General features: G+C 34.7%; 2 protein-coding genes across 13 annotated transcripts; both read left to right on the top strand.

Moving 5' to 3' along the window:
- The first annotated feature begins 137 nt into the window (after positions 1-137).
- LOC147535343 (Haloacid dehalogenase-like hydrolase (HAD) superfamily protein) lies at positions 138-15,264 on the top strand. Of its 8 annotated transcripts, none has more exons than XM_086645453.1 (5): positions 138-1,071; positions 1,386-4,460; positions 7,464-8,362; positions 9,178-9,322; positions 13,506-15,264. In XM_086645453.1, the coding sequence occupies exon 2, from the start codon at positions 1,720-1,722 to the stop codon at positions 2,854-2,856; it is 1,137 nt and encodes a 378-aa protein (XP_086501579.1). In that variant the 5' UTR covers positions 138-1,071; positions 1,386-1,719; the 3' UTR covers positions 2,857-4,460; positions 7,464-8,362; positions 9,178-9,322; positions 13,506-15,264. The 8 variants fall into 8 exon arrangements, with proteins under 8 accessions (XP_086501579.1, XP_086501577.1, XP_086501578.1 ...); XM_086645451.1 differs by having other exon boundaries at positions 906-1,071; positions 1,386-2,852; XM_086645452.1 differs by lacking the exon at positions 7,464-8,362 and having other exon boundaries at positions 906-1,071; positions 1,386-2,852.
- Positions 15,265-17,533: 2,269 nt separating this feature from the next.
- On the top strand, positions 17,534-23,902 carry LOC147535342 (F-box protein At5g65850-like). Of its 5 annotated transcripts, none has more exons than XM_086645444.1 (3): positions 17,534-21,534; positions 21,988-23,165; positions 23,493-23,902. In XM_086645444.1, the coding sequence occupies exon 2, from the start codon at positions 22,071-22,073 to the stop codon at positions 23,160-23,162; it is 1,092 nt and encodes a 363-aa protein (XP_086501570.1). In that variant the 5' UTR covers positions 17,534-21,534; positions 21,988-22,070; the 3' UTR covers positions 23,163-23,165; positions 23,493-23,902. The 5 variants fall into 5 exon arrangements, with proteins under 5 accessions (XP_086501570.1, XP_086501568.1, XP_086501569.1 ...); XM_086645443.1 differs by having other exon boundaries at positions 18,311-18,896; XM_086645441.1 differs by having other exon boundaries at positions 18,311-18,896; positions 19,882-23,165.
- The last annotated feature ends 146 nt before the right edge of the window (positions 23,903-24,048 follow it).

Below are 24,048 nucleotides of genomic sequence, written 5' to 3'. Positions count from 1 at the left end.
TGAATCTTTCCATAAAATAGAAAATAGATGACTTGTACTACCCTCTTTACCTTTTTTGAAGACTTGTACTACCCTCAGTAGGAAAATTTTAATTTTGCTAAATAGAGCATGGATATTTAGGTTTATGTTTGTGTACTTAAACCGTGATATTTGACCCGAAAAGGTCGGCTGGCCCCAACCTAAAAAACAACATGGTCCACCCGAACAAGCTAAACCATCTGTAGTTCGGTCGCTCACACATCCTAGCTAAAGCCGATTGCTTGGGTTAGTCAAATTTTCAGAGTTAAGCGTCATATTTGACTTTTTGGGGTTTTAGGAGATCGAAATTTACTAGTTTATTTTCTTATGAAGTAAAATAATATTTTTTAGTATATATATTTAAATATAGAAAACAACATTACATCACCTAATCATCCCATCCCATCACTCAAAAAATACATCATCAACAATATCATAACTCGACTAAATAAACAAAACAATGCATCAAAAGAAGAAAAACCAAAAGAAGATAGGGAGCGTCCTCTTTCCTGATACTCAATCTCTCTTTCTCTTTGCACTTCAGCAACGGTGCAGTACGATGGTATTCAGACTAGATCTATTCTGTGTCGTGCTTGAACAAAATGAATTAGGTCCGATCCAAATGCTCTAAGACTATCCTTTTCTCTAGGTCTTGGACAGCTCGATCGGAGCCGACCAACAAAAGTGGCAAGAGATGGATTTTTTTGATGAGATGCAAGAGATGGATTAGGCTAAGAACAAAAGGAGGAGGAGGAGCCTTTAGAGAGAGGCACACAAGAAAAATATCATATTAGTAGATAGGACAGGTGTGGGTCATATATGGGCAATTGAAAGATGTGACCGATATAGTCGGTAAAGTCTTCTTCAATTGCTTTCTCCTACAAGTTATAACTTATAAGCCACAATAATCTTATTCTTCAGAGGGAAATAAAAAGAAATAAATAAACATCAAAATTTTCCACCCTTTCTTCCCCAATCTCTCTGTCTCTTCTTTACCCTCCCTCATTTTGGATCTCTCTCTCTCTATCTCGTCAGTTGGATCTTCTCTTTCAGGTTCTTTCTTTACTTCAATTTTTCCAATTCATACTAATCTCCTTATATAACTTCAAAAGATTCAATCTTTAGACAAAATCAGATTCTGGGTATCTTGAATTTCAATTTTATATTGATTAACAGTAAAATTATGTAGTTTTGGTAGATACCCAAGTGCCCTAAACTCATAATTTATCTTAGATGAAGTGAAAACTATGTTTATTTAGGGATTTTTGAATCTGGGTAGTACTAATTATCTTCTTTTTAGTGGTGTGTTTTTATTTATTATGGCTTTAATGGGTATTTGATTAATGGTGGTATCTTGATTATTGCAGATAAAAATTCTTCTGTTTATGCTTCATTCAATTTCTCAAGAAAGTATTTTATGGTTATTATGGATATTGGCATCTAATTCTGAGGTTGGAAAAAGCATATATTTTTATGTGTGATTTGGGGAAAGGTATAAAGGAAGGAAATTGAACTTTTGAGTCTTGAATTAGGTTTTGGGTGGTAGGAATTTGGGTTATCTTTGGTTGGTTTTAGGGAGATTCTAGTTCCTGGACAGCAAAACCGAATTTTGATTTTCATAAAGGAGTAAGTTTTCGAAGTTGGACTTTGCGTCTAGTTCGAGTTTTGTCAAGTCTTAATCTTTTCTCCAGTATAGTGAAAATGGTGGATTCAATTGCCACAACATCACTTCTTGGGTACAGACCTATTTATCAATCTTCTTATAAGGATGGGTCTTTCAGAAGAAGAACTAGTAACTCTGTTCAGTTTCCGGTGACAGATTTTATGGGTTGTCGATCTATTTGTACTAGTTCAAAAACTGAAAAATGGGGAATGTATCGATATACTGCGTCGATTAAGGCTCTAGCAATGCAGCTGACGAAAGAAGCTTATTCATCTAGAGAAGAAAATCGAATACCTAAAAATTTGAATTATCCTGTTGATACTGGTTCGTATCGAAAAGCTGGACAATGGCCACCGAGGAACACGTCTGATGATCCTTCGATTCATAACCCATTACTTCGACAAGAAATGATGGGTTGTGGTTGGTTAGGTGCCATTTTTGAATGGGATGGAGTTATAATCGAAGATAATCCTGATCTAGAAAAACAGGCTTGGTTAGCTTTATCACAAGAAGAAGGAAAATCTCCTCCCCCAGCTTTTATATTGAGGAGAATTGAAGGGATGAAGAATGAACAAGCAATTTCGGAGGTCCTTTGTTGGTCGAGAGATCCTGCAGTTTTGAGGAAAATGGCGAATAGAAAAGAAGAAATATATCAAGGATTACAAGGTGGGATTTATAGACTACGAAGTGGTTCACGTGAATTTGTAAACGTTTTAATGAATTACAAGATTCCGATGGCTTTGGTTTCTACTCGACCAAGAAATATACTCGAAACTGCAATTAGGGTAGTTGAAATGGAAGGATTTTTCAGTGTGATTGTGGCAGCAGAAGATGTTTACAGAGGAAAACCAGATCCTGAGATGTTCATTTATGCAGCTCAACTTCTGAAGTTCATACCTGAACGATGTATTGTATTCGGAAATTCAAATTCAACCGTGGAAGCAGCTCATGATGTTCGAATGAAATGTGTTGCAGTTGCTAGTAAACATCCTATATACGAATTAGGAGCAGCTGATTTAGTGGTGAGGCATTTAGATGAGCTAACAGTGGTTGATTTGAAGAACCTTGCTGATACTGAATCGCCCGAGTTTGGAGAACCAGAGGTGGAAATGGAAGAGGAAGAAGATAAGCCAAATCCTTCAACCTCAGTTGGTTTCAGTGATGATATCTGGTAAGAAGCTATACCAAAATGTACAGTATTGAGTTGCTTCATATCTAATTCTTTACGATTATTGTAATTTAGGCCTTTAATCTTCCTCGATTATGTGATGTATATTTAACTCAGACTCTTATGTATAAAACAGAACAAGAACAAAAAAAAAGAAGAAAACAGAATGGTGGTAATCTGCATTAGATTACCCTTATGTTAAATTGTAGTTGGATTATCATAAATGCAACTGTGATTTAGTGTGAGAACGATGAATATAGTGAGAAGATCGTTCTTCCTTGTGAAGTATTGGTACTCTTTCTGTCGTTTCCTTTGAGTAGGGTGTAAACGAAGTGTAAATAGAAACAACGTTCCAACAGTAAGAACAGGTACACCTAAATATGTGAAGTTATCTTTTGTTATTTTGTTTTGCTCATATTTGCTTGAAATTCTGGTTTTGATATGAAATTGGGTCAAATTCGAACAGGTACACCTAAATATGTGAAGTTATCTTTTGTTATTTTGTTTTGCTCATATTTGCTTGAAATTCTGGTTTTGATATGAAATTGGGTCAAATTCGAACAGGTACACCTAAATATGTGAAGTTATCTTTTGTTATTTTGTTTTGCTCATATTTGCTTGAAATTTTGGTTTTCATATGAAATTGGGTCAAATTCATAGCAGTAATTTTGAAGAAAGCTCCTTTCGTTTCTGGCGAAGACTCCACTAGCCCACCGTTTCTGATAAAAGCTCCACTAACCCACACCTATTAAACTTGAGTAGCGCCTTTCATTTCTTGTGAAGATTCCACTAGCCCGCTTGTGGTGAAAGCTCCACTAACCCACCAAAAAAATCTCAACACATGTTAAACTTAGAACCTATAACTTTATTATGGTAGGAGGTGTTGATCTTTATTTTGTGGTAGAGTAGGAGCTTGCTCCTATAACTTCGTTACGATAGGGGGTGTTTATCTTTATTTTATGGTAGAGAAGCACCATTACCATTTATTCGAAGTCGCAAGAGCCATTAAACCCTTATATTTTAGCACGGAATCTACATTAATATGATTTTGTGAGATGAAATTTAAGAGCTAAAAATCGCCTTGATGCCTTGGTTTGAACGTAAGTGATGCATTTATGTAGTAGAGAGATATACATGTCACTGTGCAGCAAGCTAACCTCCTGTGAAGTACAACTTAGGTTAGAATGAATGAGTTCGATCCATAATTCTAAACAAACAATTTGAACCACTCGACCAACCCAAGTTTGGCAGGATATGATGTTCATTCATGCATCTTAGGTGGTAACGTCCTTGTTCATTCATAACTAAAGTGTGAACTATATAGCTGCCAAAAAGCAAAGGAAAACAACAATTCACCCAACATTTATACCCCCTTTATCTATCTCTTATCTATATATAAAATATAAACTTCAAGAGCGGTTTTTAAAGAGAATTTGACAGTACCCATTTCAATAAGTTTGTTGCAGTTGAAGAACTCCAAAGGGATCGCATTGATCCAATTCTTGGTTAACTTAATATGGGGTTTGTATTGGATCATGCCATCTCTTTGGAATTTTTCTTCTGTCTCTCTTTCTCTCTAAAATTTTTGACCAATTTGTTTCTTCCCTCGAGGTATGTTTCTTGATGTCTTTGTTCTCTAGTTACGGCTTGGTTTTGATTTTTGAATGATATTGATTTGAATTAAGTGAAATAAAAGAAGAATTTTTGGGTGTATGGCCCAAAAAATAGGCCCTAATAGGACTTTTAGTCCTCTCTAATCCCATAAAGGGTATAAAAACCAAAATAATATTACAAATAGATATCTGGTCCATTTGGTTCAATCTAGAGAGAAAACACAAATCCCGAGAATAACTATTAAATATTAATACCTATACTAATCTTTCTTAAATATAAAAACAGTTATAAGATCAAAATCACCAAATATATTTTCCATTTTTATCTCCCTGTTTCTCTCTTCAATCACGTTTTTATATTAAGAAACCGTGATCTTCTCATAATCAGTAAGTTTTCTAACCGAAACCTTATTGTCTCTGCACTCTCTCTCTCTCTCTCTCTCTCTCTCTCTCTCTCTCTCTCTCTCTCTTCATCTGATTCGAAAGTAAATCCTCCATTAAATCGGACACCTTGATTCATATTCTTTTGATTTGCTGAAATCAAATCACCATTGTTAATCAGGTAAAACATTAATCAAGTTATTAGTTTTTGTGATTTTGTTTTATTTTATGATAATTGATTATCTCTCTACACCTTAATCTACTGAAAAGCTTCCATTAAAGCAAAGAAATTTGTGTTTAATATTCATTAGAGATATTCAAAAACAGTTTCTTAATATTGTTAAACAGGTTAACAATCATCTTCTTAAATGATTCTGTTTCAAATGAATATGAAATTCTTGTCTTTCTCTCTCTAAAAGTTTATTGAATGATATATATTTTGATGAGACAATCCTTCATGACTGATTCTTACAAATTCAGTATCGAATTTCTCTCTGTATCATCTAGTCAAATCTTCATCATTATTCAGGATTTTCTCTCTCTAAGATTCATAACCGATTTTATTATCTTAATGTTAAATCCGTCTTTACTGAAGCTAATGCGATTAAGAAGTGTTTGTATCTATGTATTTTGTTACTTTTTAGTAGTTTTAGGTTACAGATTTTTAGATCATTTCTTCAAATCTTCATCAAGGTTTCCGTACAATTTTTGATGCAGAGAAGATCTCGTAAGATTTGTTATAACTGAATGCAAACGATATATAATTTAACATAAATTACGGATCGTTTACAATAAATTACATATCATTTTTTATCCAGAGTAGATCTAGTACGATTTGGTTGTAACAGAATGTAAACGATATATAATTTACACGACATTACATGATGTTTACTGAACATAACACATACATAACGCAGACGTCTTTTGTACGATGTTTTTATAACAGAATGTAAAATATATGTATTTTGTTACAAATTATACATACTTTATAAATAATATCAAAAACATCTTATAAATCTGCAGAAATTAAATATAATTTATTCAACATTACGCGTACTTTTTTCACAAAACAGTTGCCGTTTATAGTACAATAAATGTTCCAAAAATTATATGTAATTTATTGCACATTATACATATTTTTTCACATAACAGTGACCTTGTGATTCGAACTAACGTTATGTTTGTCTCCTAACACATTATGAAGTTTAACAAACAGTATGCATAATTTATTCCATTATACATGTCGTTACTAGTAAATTGTTTGTTTTGTTAACAAATGTATATGTTTTCTTTTTGCAGTTTTGTTGTTACTTATGGAATTTGCTACTGAAGTTGGTCATTTGTTTCCTGGTGGTGCAAAATCATTTGGATATGCTCTTCGACAATATAGTGTAAATATTGTTTGTCCTGCTCAAGACTACATATGCTCTTCGACAATATAGTGTAAACAATTTTTGGTAACAGAATGTAAACGATGTGTAATGAAAAAGAAATTATGTGTTATGTAATAGAAATTATGTGTAATTTACTGAACAAGACCCAAATACATTTGATAAATTACGTTGTATACTTTATTAATGATGGTTTATTCGTCATAAATAATACATAATTTACGTATTTGTTTCATAATTTGTATTCGATTTGTATTTATGTATGAGTAAAAACGAAAACAAATGCTGCTTTAATGTTCCCAGAAAAATATACTATTTCCAAAACTGAAAGTTAAGTGAGAGAAAGTGATATATATGTTTTGTATATTAACCCCCAAATCACGCTAAATTGATCCTAGATTGATTCAGATAATAGGAAAGAGAAAATTTGATTTCCAAATCTGTTTAGAGGAGAGAGAAATTATGATTTGTTTCTATCTTTTTTTTTTCTAATAAATCTCCATATTTTTGGCTAATAAATATTCATATTAAATCTGTAAAGAAGAGAGAGAAAATTGATTTGGGAAAGTTTAGATTTTGTTTCTAAACAGATTATAGAAGAGAGAGAAATTTTCGTGAGAATCTAACCGTTTTTTCCTAAATTTATCCTAAAATCAAGGTACATTAAACCGTTTGAAATTTTTGTGCGGCCCCACACATTAAAATCCCGTGAAAAACGACTGGGACATGGAAGGAATTATGTAATATATATTAAGGGTTTTTAGTCCCAAGAACAAAAGGACTAAAAATCTATTTTTGGGGAAGATTGGACCCTAAACCCTTTTTGAACATTATTTTGGGCCATATACCCACGGACCCATAAAAGAAAGCTCCAAATGAGTTTCATGAAATAGTTTATGGGGTTTTCATAAAGTAGTTCGACCAGTACAATCATAAATTTACTTTTAATATATCATAAGGCAACTAGGGTTTACACTTACTTTTATTTTGAGAGGACATTTCCTAAAATCACTGCTACCATCAAGCTCCAAATAGAAAGATTCCAATTCTCAGTAGAGACATTCTTTGAGGGGATTGGTTGGGCAATGACCACATCATCATATTTTTATCTATTTATGGTTATTGGACTTTGGGTGTGATTGGTGGGATTTATTTTTAATGATAGATTTGATTTTTTTTTTTTTTTTGTTTCAATGGAAGATTTGATGTTTGTCTTATGCCACCTACAGCATGGAGAAGCTTGGAGGAGGTTAAATGGAAGTTCATAAATTAGGAAATGGAGAACACATCATTGGAGACATTGTGAAAAATATAGTTGGTAGGAATAGTGTAAAAATGTCATAAATAATCATGTCACCAAGCAAGTGATGATATTGGAAAAATGTCAGTATGTTGAATCTTATTTCTGTGATTCAACTGCTTGAGTTTTTATATCTGATTTGTGGATTTCGAGGCACAATGACCAAACAGAATGGACCGCAATATCGAAGTAGGAGATTAGTTAGGTGAATATGAATAGTATTATCATAAAACTTTGATCTTTCCTAAGATGTTGGGTTGTTGGCGAAATTTTCATGACGTCATTAGGGTTTCATCTGTGAGCTCCCACATATTGTTATAAATACGGTTCATATGTTCTTCAGAGACCACATATTTATGCGTTCGTCAATTACTTTTGTCTCGTTGTTGGTTAAGATGGGATTAGATCTATGACCTTGATATCGAAATCTTAGATGTTAAGGGAGGAAATCCGATTCTATTTTACTCTTCAAAAATATGTGTTTTGTCTATGTTACTTCTAATCATTTGTGATCTCGATATTTTATGTTCTTTTTTGTTGTGTAAGATGGGATCAGTCCGATGACCTTAATTTTCAATTTTTAAGGTGAAGGTTAAGAATTAATCCCATCTAAGATCTAACCCTCCAAAAAATGTTTTCTTGAGTCATGGATCTATACATCTCTATCTCTTGAAACTAAATTTCTCTTGCCCTTTTTGTCGAGTAAGATGGATTCGAATCTATGACTTTAATATTTAAGATTCAAAAGTTAAAATCATGATTCAGTTCCATCTAACTCCTCATAAAAGGTGTGTCGCCTTCCAGCCGAGGATCTCTTCTTCTGTGTAGGTACGCATTACATATACCCATTATTTTATTGTATAGTGTATAAGATGTTACCATTATATGAAGAGGATCTAGAAAGTCACAATATTTTAAGTTCTGATGTTTCTAAAAAAAACACAAAATGGGAATACTTTTTTCTTGTCCTAAAAGAATTGGCAAACAAAATTGTTGAAAAACACGGGGTTTCTTTTAAAGGTTCACGGGCACTCACATCAACAGATCCGTCGGATCAGACACATTAGGCTTTTGACCATTAGGGTAGTCAGGCAAATTCGAAGGAGCACCTCACAAAATCTGGACACCCCATCTGCCTATCGGAGCCCGTCTAACATGTTTGGCGTTTTGGATGTGGGGTCATTCGAGCCCGGGAAAAACAATAAGCCTCTTGTTTGAGCACCCACATGAGAGGCTCAACCAAGTCAATAATATCTATTGGCCTCAGAACAGAAAACCGACCAAACCATCTAGTTGTGTCTGAGACTCTGACCGGCTAGAGTTTGTAGTCTGGACGGGTAGTACCCTTCTCAAACATCGGGTGCTAATGGACTCATCTGGGTCGGGCGGCTTGTGGGGGTTCGAGCATGGTTGCTTTTTTGGAACCCCTATTTCCAAACAAATCACCATCTCGTACAATCCTAACTCCTAAGGTTGGGAACCCAAACTAACAAAACTGGAACCAAAACTAAGAAAATTGGACCAAAATTAGTCGAACGAGGCCATTGGATCACAAAAACACGCGTAACCCGCCCAATAGAATGATGGCCCATTCAGTTCTCGCACCTTTCAAATCAATATCTTCCCCTTTTTTTTCTTTCTAGGGTTTAAGAGTTGGCTTCAGTTCTCACTCAGACCTGAAGAAAACACATGAATTAGAGGAAGATGTCGAAGAAGAACAGTCAAATCTTTCACATAGTTCAGCTTCAAAGTTAGAAAAACTTTAAAAGAATGGAACTTTTTGTCTTGGTATGTGAATCTCTCTCTCTCTACATCAATATATATATATATCTATTATACAAAACAGATCCTTGTGACTGGGACACAATTAATACAAAAGAATGTGACTAGGATATGTGATTAGGACAAAAAAGAATGTGACTAGGATATGTGATTAAGACAAAATTAATATGATTGGAACTATGATATGTGATTAGGACATGAATTAAATTATTTTTAATTTCTTAATAATTACTAACCCTCCATCTTTATCTCTCCCTCTTCCATTATTTTTCATTTTAATATCTACTTACTCCTCCCACATTATATCAAATTTTTTTCCTAATTTGTCTATTTCTCTCTTAGTTTAATTTCACTGTAATTATTTCTCATTTTAATATCTACTTACTCCTCCCATATATATCAAATTTTATTCCAATTTGTCTATTTCTCCCTTAGTTTTTTTCATCTTGAAACACCGGCCATTTTAGTTTCTTTGGATTTTAGAATATATAAAACTTCATATGAAATTTCTCATATATAAAACTTCATTTGAAATTTCTCATATATAAAACTTCATTTGAAATTTCTCACTACATCTTTCTATCTTTGCACAGTCTACATCTTTCTATCTTTGCACAGTCTGTTTGGCAAAATTTCGAAGTGAAAAAATTAAATATGTTCTGATGGATAGTTATTATATCAATAACTCCAAATTCCTGTTATGTCGAATGCTATATTGAAGAGTCAAAAGATCTAGATGAATTTTTGATCGATGAATTACAAATTTCATTGTTGGTGCATGAACAAATAATGATAATAGGTCAAGGCTTCCAACTCATGTGAAAAATTCTACAGGAGAATACTAAGAGGTTGGCGTACAATTAACTAATTAACTCGTAAGAACCTTGAAATAATAATTGATTTCCATGTATAACATGATATGAACTAAAAATCCTAAAAAATTACATATGTTTGATCGAGTTAACTCTTATGCTGCGAGACTAATGTCTTTATTTTCCGACTTTCATAAATCACACCATATAATACGCCACCTCGAGTAAAATCCAACCGTATAGGTCCTTCATTTCTCTCTGTCCCACTTCTCACAAATCAAATTCCCACATTGTCACAACTCTTTGGTTTTTTATCTTTTCCTCTTCTCCTCCGTCATGAATCTCAAATCTGTAAATCCCAGTTTGAAACCCAACTCTATTTCTCCTCAAAATCAAACATAATTTTCAAGTAGTCAAAGTTACACTAACAAAACTGTCGTCATCACCAGTTTATAATGACAAAAAATGACCAACAGGTGAACAATTTTTATTTCTCACAAATCAAATTCCCACGTTGTCATTATTTTTTGGTTTTTCCTCTTTTTTCCCTCTCATGAATCCCAAATCTGTAAATCCGAGAGTGCGGAACACAACTCCATTTCTCCTCAAAATTAAACACAATTTTCAAGTATTCAAAGTCACACTAACAAAACTTTCTTCATCGCCAATTTAGAATGACAAAAAATTACGAACAAGTGAACAATTTCTATTTCTCCTTTCTCCCGTGAAATAAATTGGTCTTTGATTCATTGCATGCATGACAATTCTTTCTTCGAATTTCTTGGCACCAAATCCTCCAGCTTCTTGTTTTGTTACAGTTGAAGTATGCAGATAAGAAAAATAGAGATCCTATCAGTGAAGTACATATCAAGATTTTCAATTCGAATTGAGTTATCATTTTTTAACTTAAAGATTAAATATGTTTGTTAATATCCTCCGCCACTAGGCTTACCACTTTAACTCGTAGAGAAGGATTCAATTACTGAGATGTACAACGGGAAGACGATAGAGTGTGTGGCCAGTTACTTGAAATTTTGTAGAGGTAAACTTAGCCGCCGCATAAAGAAGATATGATCCTTTTTTTTTTTTTTTGTTTTTTGCACTTTAAATTCCTTATACTAAACATTGTTTTCCTACCGTTGCAGGATTATCCAGGTTGGTAGTCGTATCTTAAACCCATCTTACCGTGTGAGTGAGACTCTTTGTTTAGCGAAATTGTTATGTACAACAAACGCAACTAAAATTTCTTATACTAAGCTTTTTCTTCTTGTTGTTTTAGACCATTTTGTTTTGTAATATAGTCTAGGCAAAAAGAACACCAAGTTCGGAAACATTCAAAATTATCTTGGCAAAATGAGCAACAAGTACGCAAACATTCAAAATTATCTTGACAAGACCTATGAACTTGTTAAAGTTGAAAATGTGGCAAGCATTAGATTCCTTGAAACTTTAAAAATTAGGAGCTTGCCAAGTAAAAGGTAGAAACTAAAACTGGGTAAGCCATCTGTTATAGGAGGATCACTAGAGATATCATTTGTTCTTTAATCAAGAGCGTGCATCTCTTGCGAAGAAATTAAAAGACACCCCTACAAGGTTCTCCCGCAGTGTAATTTCTCAATTCATCGCCTTTCGCAACCTTTTTCTTTCTTTCCCTGCAAGCTTCTTCATTACTTTTCGTTTATCTGAAACTCTCACTTATTATCATCCCCTCCTAAAAAATTAATCAGTTTAGTTATGGAGTTGCCACAAATTAAGTTCAGTACGTGTTCTTCTTCAATTTTTAGCCATTTGTTTGAACTTATGGTTGGAATTTCCTTGATTAAATGTTACATACAAATTAGTTTGTTCATTCTTTAGACCGTTGACTGTAATTTTGGTTTACATAGAGCTTATTCATGATAAACCAACTTACCAGGTAAATATGTTTTCTCATAAGTCGTTCTTGCATAATTCCATTTGAAGTTTATATCTTTCTCATGTTCTATCCTTGTTTTTATTTGTAACTCTCTCATTCGATCTTTCTCTCACTCTAATTATCTTAAAACCATTTACATCCATATACTTAAAAATTCAGTTTTTCCTAATAATTATATATTCCCTTTTGCTGTTTTAGATGTATAAACAAGTGCAATATATTCAAACCCATGTTCGTAAATTGATTATTTTTAATGATAGTATTTATATTCAACATTCTATCTTCAATCTTTACTCATGTTGTGGTAAATGGGTAAATGTCACGAACTGTGTGTTGAAATACCACAAAAAGATTTTGAATCATGAACAACGTTAAATGAAGCTACTATAAATGTTGTTGGTGTTTTGTTTTATGTTGAACATATGACACTTTCAGGAGTTCAACCTAATTAAGTAACAATTAGATTTAAGTTTTTATTTGATCGTCATGGTTGTTCATATTAGTTTGCGTATATATGTCAAACAAGATAATTTAACACAACAAATAGTTTTGTTTACTTTGATCGTCATGGTTGTGCATCTTAGTTTGCGTATATTAGATCAAAATTTGTGTTTTTCATCTATAGGGTGGATAAATAGGACTAACAACATCGGTCTAAGAACTTCATTTAATTAGTATCTTGCGTTAACTCGATCTTTTATGCTGAAAAACTTATTTTATCTTTCCCTTTTAGTAAAAAATACTCCACAGGTAACAAATGGATAAATGTTATTCGATTTTAGGTATTTTGATCTTTAAATTTTTAATCAGAATCCTAACATACTTATATCAATACATGTCAAACAAGATAATCTGATCAAAAGGAACATTTCTATTTACTTCGATGTAAATTGTTGTTCATATTTTTGAATAAGTTTGATACAGTTTCGTGATTTTCTTGTATATGGTGGATTGATAGGACACGGCTGATGTTGATTCATATACACCTGGTAAATCAAGTATGTTCGTTAAGCAATGGTATGGAAAAATTTCATCATTTATGTTGTAATGAGCATCACGGTAGCGAGAAATATATTTTCTTAACAAATTTAAGAACGTCAAATGGTTTTGTAGGCTCAAATTAAACCTTAAATACCTTAAGATAATTACGTCTTATACTTCTAGAATACTACACATATATTTAGACGATCTGAAAAGTTAAAAATTACAATGAGAAAATATTAAACGCGGAGAAAAAGAGGAAAGTTAAATATTCAAATATCGCTTCTATATTTGGCTTAAAAGGCATTTCCCCGCCCGTAGGGCGGGGATTATGCCTAGTATATATATATATATATATATATATATATATATATATATATGTTTTTTTTTTTTATTCTATATCCGATTTAAATATAAACTAAAGATTTATTTTAGACTTTATCCTTGTTTAAAGTTTGTTCTTTTATTGATTTTTCACTAGGATCAAAATTGCTGCTTTTACTGCCATGAAATTTAATCTCAACAACAATACCCAGTTGAAGAAGATGGTTAGATCATCATCTATTACTACTACTACTACTACTTCAGATTGTCTTACTCATAATGATTTCTTAGTATATGAGATACTAACCAGACTCCCTGTCAAAACCCTTTTCCGTTTCAAGACTGTTTCTAAAGAATGGTGCTCTTTGATCGAAAAAGATCAAAACTTCATTCATTTACACCTTACCCGTTCCAAAACACGCCCCCCTTGCCGTATATTTATCGTTGTTCCTGTACCATCGACAGAGGCGAAGACAAAAAAGATAGGTCCACATATTGAAATAAGACGTTGGCCTTACAAGGAATTCTATATTACAGCTGACCTGGTTTTTGAAGACAACAATGGTACTCATATGAAAGCCGTTGTTGATACAGTAAGGGAGGTTGACTCAGCCGATTACGATATGATTACGAAACCCCCCGTAAATGGTTTATTCTGTTCCCTTGAGCCACAGTTGGAGCGTCATGTTCGTATATGCAATATCAGTACCCGACAAGTATCATCATCGTTTTATTCAACATTGTTAGAAGATGCCCCAAAATATACTCAATATGACATTTTCCAGCTCAAGTATAGGTGTGAATCGTTTCAGTACGGATTTGGTTTTGATCCTGCCACTAATGAACACAAATTGTTTTGTCTGTGGCAAGTACGCCCACATGATGATGGTCGCATTTGTTTTATTTGTGAGGTTTTAACATTAGGGCAACAAGGTGGTATTAATAGCTGGAGAAGGATCAATGACGTTCCACCATGTGTACCAGTACGACTACCAGAGGACTCAGACTCTGTTTGTGTGAATGGTGTCATTTATTGGAGCACTTATGAACTTCAGATTGGCTCTTGGGATTATGGTCCTGTATCCATAGTTGCATTTGATGTAGGAATGGAGAAGTTCAGAACAATCACAGTCCCTGATTTGATCCTTGGTGAAGCATCTAAACATTTTCGCGACAATTCACGTTACGGACATGTTAGTTTATTAGAAGTTAGTGGGTGTTTAGCTATGCTAATCAGAGTGAACCATTCTGTCTTCAAGATGTATATATATGAAGATGATGATTACAAGAAAGAAGAGGAGGACATTAATAGAGCATCTACTAGTACTAGTTTTTCAAGTAATAACAAAGAAAGATGGATTGAAGTTAAGAGTATCACATTGCCGTTGGATTTGAAGGAAAATCGTGTCAAGTTTCATACTTTTGTAGGATCAGATGACAAGATAATAGTAACATTTTATCATAAAGGGGGTTGTGGTAAAGAAGTGGGGAAGAAGAAATGCTCATCTTTTTATTGTTTCAATTGGAAGAAGGATAATTGGACGGAGTTTGAAGTTAGTGGAATCCCCTCCTCGGTTCCACATATTTGCTTTAGAAGTTCTTTTACTACTTTCGCCGAAAGCCTTTTGCCCGTCAACAATTAAGTTGTTTTATCATAAAACATTGTAGCAGAGTATCAACTTCACTCTATCTTCTGAAAAGTAAGTTTCTTTCTAGTTTATCATATATATATATGATATATATCCACCTTTGAGATAGAGAACACTTATTCTTGTTAGTTGGTATTAAGGTTTTTCTTTGTAAGGAGAAAATTTCTTCAGTGAATGTCATGGATTGGTATTTTATATGTGTCATTATGGTTTGTACTTGCTTTCAATAGTAATGATATGGGAAACAATGCTAGTCCTCATGTTAAATCTTATTTTTCTGATTCAATGAGCTGAGTTTTTGTATCTGATTTGTGGATTTTGAGGCACAACGACCAAACACAGTAGACTGTAAGATCAAAGTAAGAGATATGTTAGAGAGCCAATATGAATAGCATTTTCATAATACTTTGATCTTTCTTAAAATGTTGAGCTATTCGCAAAATTCCTATGACGTCATTATGGTTTCATTCGTAAGCTCTCACATATTGATATAAATAGGTTTCATATGTTCTTCTAAGGCCATAGATTTTTGCGGTTGTCTATTACTTTTTCTCGTTGTTGGGTAAGATGAGATGAGATCTATGACCATGATATCTAAATCTTAGATGTTAAGGGAGGGCATCTGATTCTATTTTACTCTTCAAAAAGATGTGTTCAGATCAGAAGTCATAGATTGTTGTTACATCTAATCATTTCTTGATGTCGATTAGCTTTATGTTCTTTTTTGTTGGGTAAGATGGGATCAGTCCTATGACCTTAATTTTCGAGTTCCAAGGTTAAGGTCAAGAACTGATCCCATCTGACCCTCCAAAATATGTTTTCTTGAGTCATGGATCAATACAACTCTATCTCTTGGATCTAAAATTCTCTCGCGCCTTTTTGTTGGGTAAGATGGAACCGAATTTATGACTTTAATATTAAGGACTCAAAAGTTATAGTCAGAAGTTGGTTCCATCTAACTCCTCAAAAAGGATGTGCCGCCTTCCAACCGAGGACCTCTTCCAGTGTGAAGCTATGCATTACATATTCCTACTATCATATTGTGTACAAGGCGTTAACATTATATTCAGACGATCGAGAAAGTCATGATATTTTAAGTTCTAATGTTGAAAAATCACACAAAAGGGAATATGTTATAACATTATTTAGTGGTTGCCCATTAAATTATGGATGCCTATAGCAACACTCAAGTTGTATGAGGTGGCAAGTCCTTATCTTCAAGTTGCATGAGATTGAGGTGGCAATGAAGTTGCATGACGTGTAAGGCCATGGTAACTATTGCTGGCACAATTTTGGGTATGGGTAAGAACGAGTTTTCTTACCCATCAAGGAACTTACTACTTATCTTCTTTACAAGGCATTTCCCAAATCCTATATATAGGCCATTACCCTCATTAACTTTTGGTAACCTTTGGTGTAGTAATACAAAAGAGATATAAATAAAGAGTTCATGTGTTTATTAGATACAGTGTTCAAATAACAAAGTTATAGTGCCTTGATATTCATTTATCTTTTAACTACAAGACTTCAAGTCATTTTACATCAGAATATGATATTTTGTCCTAAAGGAATTCAACAATTTTCTTTAGTTGGAAAAAAGGGACTATTTTAGAGGTTCACTGACTTACATCATCGGACTGGAACAAACACATTAGCCTTTGGACCATTAGGGCAGCGGCACATCACAAAATCTGGGCACCTCATCTGTCGGTCGGGTGTGAGGTCATTCGAACTTGGGCAAAACAATAATTTTCGTGTATGAGGGACGACATGAAAGGCTCAACGTAGGGATTTCTATCCAATAAATAAGAGTCTGTGTGAGTGTAAACCTTGTAATGCATAAAGGCAACCCAGATGCTGACCTAATTTGTTCCGGCATAACCATATATACAATTAAAATTTTGAAGTCTTCTATAATATCTACTGGGCATGATCAGGAAGCCAGTCAAACCCTTTTAGATGTGTTCGACCGTCCAGAATGTGTGGTCTAGACGGGTAGTGCCAGTCTCAAACATCGGGTGCCGATACACTCGTCTGGCTCGGGTGACTTGTGGAGGGGTTCGAGCATAAGGGCTTTCTCGACCCCTAGTTCCAAACAAATCAAGATGTTATCTTTTGGTGGTTGTGTCATTTGTAGTCCAATAATCCATCTTGTAGAACCGAAAGGTTCGGAACCAAAACTGGAACCAGATTTAGTCCATTTACCCTTTTTACGCGGGAACAAGGCCATCAAGTCCCAAAAACCCGCGTAGCCCGCCTAGGGGTGGGAATCAGTCCGGACGGGCGGGAAACAAACACTAATTCAACCGGTCCGGGCGGAACGGACACAAGTCCTAAGTGCCCACTCGGACATCCAGACAAAACGGGTGGACATTTCGGATTTTTTTCTACAAAGTGCCCATCCGTGACCGTTTTGATAGTCAGGCAAACCGGGTGTCGGATGGTTGGGCACCGGTCACTAATGAACAATATTTTATGCTAAATTAGGTTACCCTTATGTTAAATTGTAGTTGGATTATCATAAATGCAATATTTTCTCTCCTTACACTCTTTATCTCATGATCGTCGACATTCTGTTTGAGATGCTTGTAAGTCGAGGTTGAATTTTTTACTGTGATTTAGTGTGAGAATGATGAATATAATGAGAAGATTGGCCGTACTCATGAAATATCTCTACCCCTTCTGTCATTTCCTTCCGGTAGAGTGTTTAGTGTAAACGGAGTGTAAATGAATACGACATTTGAACAGCAAGAACAGGTACACATAAATATGTGATAACATCCAGTCTTATTTTGTTATGCTCATATCTGCTTCAAATTTTGGTTTTGAGATTAAATTGGGTCAAATTCATGACAGTATTGAAGAACCACCTTTGTGAAGCAAAATTATGGTTAGGGTTTGTTTTAGGCCAACAAGTCAGATGATAAATATAGGTTTTGGTGGGACAAAGAGATATTGGGGGATTGAGAAGACTAACCTTTGGCATGTTATACTAGGAGCTTCTTAGCGTGTGGAACTCTTATTTTGACTTGGCATGTTATAAAAGCTATTGTCCCCATTCGGGTAGTTAAGTAGCGCCTTTCATTTCTGGTGAAAACTCCACTAGCCCACGTTTCTGATAAAAGCTCCACCTGGCCATCGGAAATATCTCAACACTGATTAAGCTTTCGTTTCTGGTAAAGACTCCGCTAGCCTACCGTTTCTGGTAAAAGCTCCACCAACCCACCGAAAAGATGGTAGGAGGTATTAGATCTTTATTTTGTGGTAGAGTAGGAGCTTGCACCTATAACTTTGTTATGGTAAGGGGTGTTGATCTTCATTTTATGGTAGAGAAGCACCATTACCGTTTATTCGAAGTCGCGAAACCATTAAAATGATTTTGTAAGATGAAATCAAAGAGCTAAAAAGTGCATTTGGAACATTCATTTCTTTTATTCACTGAACAGTAACATTTGAATTTTACATTTCTGTAGTAGAGAGATATACATGTCACTGCAATCAGCTAAGGTGAAGTTCGAGTTAGGTTAGGATGAATGAGTTCGACCAATAATTCTAATCCAACGATTTGAACCACTCGATGAAGCCAAGTTTGGCAGGATATGAAGTTCATTCACGCATCTTAGTTGGTAACGTCCTTATTCATTCATAACTAAAGCGTGAACCATATAACTGCCAAAAAGCAAGGGAAAACAACAAATCACCCAACATTTATACCCCTTTATCTCTCTCCTACCTCTATAAAAAATAAACTTCAAGAATGGTTTTTTTAAAGAGAATTTGAGAGTACCCATTTCAATAAAAGTGGTTTTGGAAGAAAACTTTGTCCTTGGCGGGGATGGAGCGACAGAAGTTTTGGGAACGGAAGAGAGGTCACGGTGAGGCGAACTGTTTATCATTACGTAAGTGCAATGATGATGTGTATAGTAGTTGTTTTGATTTGTTGCAGTTGAAGAACTCCAAAGGGATCGCATTGATCCAATTCTTGGTTAACTTAATATGGGGTTTGTATTGGATCATGCCATCTCTTTGGAATTTTTCTTCTGTCACTCACTGTCTATAATTTTGATCAATTTGTTGCTTCCTTAAAAGGTATGTTTTCTTGATGTCTTTATTTTCTGTTTTTTTTTTTATTTTTGTTTCTCTGTAATATTTATTTTCGGTTTTGAGATGATATTAGTTTAAGTCAAATGAAATAAAAGAAAGTTGAGAATGTTAAATTTGTGGTCATCCAACTCAAAACCAATTGGCAATGAGTGGAGAGGACCTAGACCTTATATTATTTGTTGCTAGATACCCATTCTCCCATGTGGGACTATTCTCACACGCCCCCTCACGTGTGGCGTTCTTTGAGCCTAACACGTGTATTTCTTTGGGCGACGTGGATCACGTGTGGCTTTTAAGCCCATCACGTGTGAGCCTAGCTCTGATACCATGTTAAATTTGTGGTCATCCAACTCAAAACCAATTGGCAATGAGTGGAGAGGACCTAGACCTTATATTATTTGTTGCTAGATACCCATTCTCCCATGTGGGACTATTCTCACAGAGAATGAGTTTCATGAAAAGGTTTATGGGGGCTCCGACAGTACAATCATAATTTACTTTTTAACATATCATAAGCCCCTAAGGGGATTAAGGTTTACATCTACTTTTTCTATCTATTTATCGTTATCGGACTGGACTTCTGGTGTGATTGGTGGGATTCATGTTTGATTTTCTTTTCTTGTTGTTGTAATGGAAGATTTGATGTTTGTAGAAGTTCATAAATTACAAAATGGAAAACACATCATTGGAGACATTGTGGAAAATATAGTTGGTTATATTTGTAGATTTGATGTTTGTCTTATTTCGATTATTCAATGATCAGAGTTTTTATATTTGTAGATTTTGAGGCTCACCAACCAAATAAAATGGACGAGAAGGTCAAAGTACGAGATATGTTAGGTTGCTAGAGTGCTAACATGAATAACATCGTTCATAAACTTTGGTCGTTCTTAAAAATGTTAAGGCAGGAGATCCTATTCAATTTTACTCTTAAAAAAGATGTGTTTTAAAGGCAAAATCCGTTCTAATCATGGTGGTCAATACGCGGACAACCGTTTTTCTTATATGGACAACTATCATATGTGGACAACGCAAAAAAATTAAATTTTTATATGGACATCAGTTTCTAAGGGGACAACTCTCTATTATTTTCACTCAAGTCCTCTTAGAATCAGATGTATTATTTGATGACCTCCCTCTTTCTCCATAAATCCTAGGTTAGTTAGTCTTCATCTCTTCTATTACTTGTTCTTCATCATCACCCAAATTTCTAGAGAGAGAAATTCCTTGGAGAAGCAATATTGGTGGTTATAGCATCAAACAAAGGCAAGGGAGTTGTTGTAGAATCTTCCCAAAGATAAAGGTTAGAACCCTAAAATTCTAAAACCAACCATGAAGAAGAAGATGGTACTGATGGGAGAGAAAATCAGAGAAGATGTGGAAGACGAAGATGGATTTGTTGGTTACGACTCTTAAAACGATGGTGAATAGGAAGATGAATCTGGTAGTTGGGGTTGTGCAAATATATGGCATAACAGAACATTACTTGCGACGAAAATCTGGCATAATCAGAAAACTTGCTAGATTTTCGTCGCAACTTAGCTTCTGTTATGCCATATTTTCGCAGAAAATCTGCGAAAATATGGCATAATAGAAGCTAAGTTGCTACGAAAATTTGGAAATTTGTCCGATTTTGCCAGATTTTCGTGCAAGTTATGTTCTGTTTTACCTCATTAATTTCATTAATGCCTATTATAGAAACGTCCGGAAAAACTTCTTCAGGTGCAGATTGAGGGATTTTGTCTTCTTCATCGATCTAGGGTTTGATAAAAAAAATGGTAGAAACTACAATTTACTTTTAGTAGAAGTGAAGAAAGAAGAATAAGACTAAGAAGAGATTTTGTCTTCTTCATCCATCTAGGGTTTGATAAAAAGAAATGGTAGAAACTACAGTTTACTTTTAGTAGAAGTGAAGAAAGAAGAATAAGAGTAAGAAGAAGGAAGAAGATGAAGAAGAAGACAGTTTAGGTTTTCAATCTTTAACTATTATTTTTGTTAGTAGTCCACAAGTTACTAATTATTAGTATTTAAGACTTTATAGAGTTGTCCCCTTATTAAATCAAAGTCAACTAAGTCAAGTATAGTTGACTCGCATCGGGTCCGAAAATAGTTGTCCATATAAGAAAAACGGTTGTCCGCGTATTGGCTACCCTAATCATTTATTTTAGAGGTGTACGGAGAGTTGCATCATCGGATTGGACCGGACAAAATAGCCTTTCAACCATTTTAGGCGGGAACTGGGCCAGATCGGGTCACATATTCAGTTCTCACACCTTTCCAATCAAAATCTTCCCCTTTTTCTCATTTCTAGGGTTTCAGACTTCCCTTCAGTTCAGTTCCCCCCACTCAGAAGAAATCAACCAAAATACAGTATGAATCAGAGGAAGAAAGAACCCTAAATTTTGGAGAAAAACCTAACACCAACCAATCTTGGTATGTAATCTCTCTCTACATCAAGAGATCTTGGTATGTAATTTCTTTCTAGGGTTTCAAGTTTGTTCATTTCTTGAATAAATTTGTAATACTTTCTTGTAATTTCCACCACTTCTTGGATCAAAATTGCTGCTTTTACTGCCATGGAATTCAATCTGAACAACAACACCCAGTTGAAGAAGATGGTTAGATCATCTATTACTACTACTACTACTACTACTACTAATAGTTTTCTTAGTAATGATGATTGGTTGATATATAAGATACTAACCAGACTCCCTGTGAAAACCCTTTTCCGTTTCAAGAGTGTTTGTAAAGAATGGTGTTCTTTGATCGAAAAAGATGAAAACTTCATTGATTCACACCTTCTTACCCATTCCAAAACACGCTCTACTTGTCGTATATTTATCGTCATTCCTGTACCATTGACAAACAAGGAATTCTGTATTACAGCTGACCTATTTTTCCAAGAAGACAATGTTCCTATCAGAGCCGTTGTTGATAGCGTGAGGGAGGTTGACTCAACCTATTACGAAATGATCACGAAACCCGTAAATGGTTTATTCTGTTCCATTGATCAGTCACAACTCGAGGAGGCTATTCGTATATGCAATATCAGTACTCGACATGTATCAAAATCGTTTCGATCGACATTGTCAGATTCAGAATATGATCAACATGGCAATTGTTGCAATGCGTTTGAGTATTCGCATGAATCATTCTATTACGGATTTGGTTTTGATCCTGCCACCAATGAACACAAATTGGTTAGTGTGTGGCGCGTAGATCCAGATGATTATGGTGGCCGTTCTCTTATTTGTGAGGTTTTAACATTAGGGCGACAAGGTAGTATTAATAGCTGGAGAATGATTAATGACGTCCCACCAGATGAACTAACGGATGAATCTGTTTATGTGAACGGGGTTATTTATTGGAACACTGATGGGCTTCAGCTTGGCCGGTGGAACCACCAGATGAACACGGATGAATCTAGTCCTATATACATAGTTGCATTTGACGTAGGGAAGGAGAAGTTCAGAACAATCACAGTCCCTGATTGGCTTCTTGAAGAAGCAACTTACCACTTCGGTAGAGATCTAGGTTACAATGGATGTGTTTGTTTATTAGAAGTTAGTGGGCGTTTAGCTATGCTAATCAGAGTGAACCATTCTGTGTTTAATATGTATATATATGAAGACAATGATGATTACAAGAAAGAAGTAGAAGAGGTGGACATCAATAAAGCATCTACTAGCACTAGTTTTTCAAGTAAGAACAACGAGAGATGGATTGAAGCCAAGAGTATCACATTGCCGTTGAGTTTGGAGGAAAATTATGTTGAGTTTCATACCTTCGTAGGATCAGATGACAAGATAATAGTAACATTTAATGGAAAAGGGGAGTGGTGTAAAAAAGTGGGGAAGAAGAAATGCTTATCTTTTTATTGTTTCAATTGGAAGAAGGATAGTTGGACGGAGTTTGAAGTTAGTGAAATTCCATCCCGGGTTCCACATATATGCTTTAATAGCTCTTTTATTACTTTCACTGAAAGCCTTTTGCCCGTCAACAATCAGGCCGCTCTATCTTCAAACATTGTAGCAGAGGATCAACTTCACTCTATCTTCTGAAATGTAAGTTAGTAATAATACTCAGACTCTTGGTTTAAGATGACACTACAAAATCAGACTTTATATGAACTAATCTAACCTAGTAACAGAACTTGCTTAAATTTGGTCAAAACCAAACTACTACTATAGCATACAGAAGCTGGGAGGAGGTTAAGTTTTTTTTTAAAACCAACTGTCATATTACAAATTTGATTGGGATAGTCAGTTGAGGGACTTACATTACGCCATGATCGTTCCATTTTGTTTTTTCCTAGTCCATCGAGCAAGTAAGTTTATCTACTTCTCGATTGAATTTTGCTATGTACGCGTTGTAATAATTTTATGTTTCAGATGATGTGATGTCCAGTGTGCTTGAGTCGCTCTCCCAGTGAGCAGATGGATTATGCTTTCCGAGTCCCCTTTAAGAAGTTACTTTTCGTATCCAAAGTCAATGGCAAAAGATATTGCATTCATTGCCGTCATTACCTCGCCTTCATCTACTGTGCTGCATTTGAAACAGGTTGGATGCACCGGCAAGACCGACATCTGCATCATTGTATACCACCAGAGCAGAAGCTGCATCTTCAGATATGGTTTGAAAGGAAACATCGAAATTCATTGTAACATAATTGCTGGGAGTTGAAACCACTGTTGATTTGTAGATTTTGAGGTAAAACAACCAAATAAAATGGACCAAAAGGTCAAAATACGAGATATGTTAGGTTGCTAGAGAGCCAATATGAATAGCATTTTTCATAAAACTTTGGTCTTTCGTAAAATGTTGAGTTATGCAAAGAATTTCTATGATGTCATTAGGGTTTCATTGGTAAGTTATCGCGTATTGTTATAATTAGGTCTCATATGTTCTTCTGAGGCAGTAGATCCTATTCAATTTCACTCTAAAAAA

This window comes from Eschscholzia californica, unplaced genomic scaffold (assembly GCF_041429995.1).
Source record: "Eschscholzia californica isolate CP2 unplaced genomic scaffold, dmEscCali1.0.p SCAF_6, whole genome shotgun sequence".
NCBI classification, from domain to species: Eukaryota; Viridiplantae; Streptophyta; class Magnoliopsida; order Ranunculales; family Papaveraceae; genus Eschscholzia; species Eschscholzia californica.
This window is presented reverse-complemented; position numbering and strand designations above follow the sequence as displayed.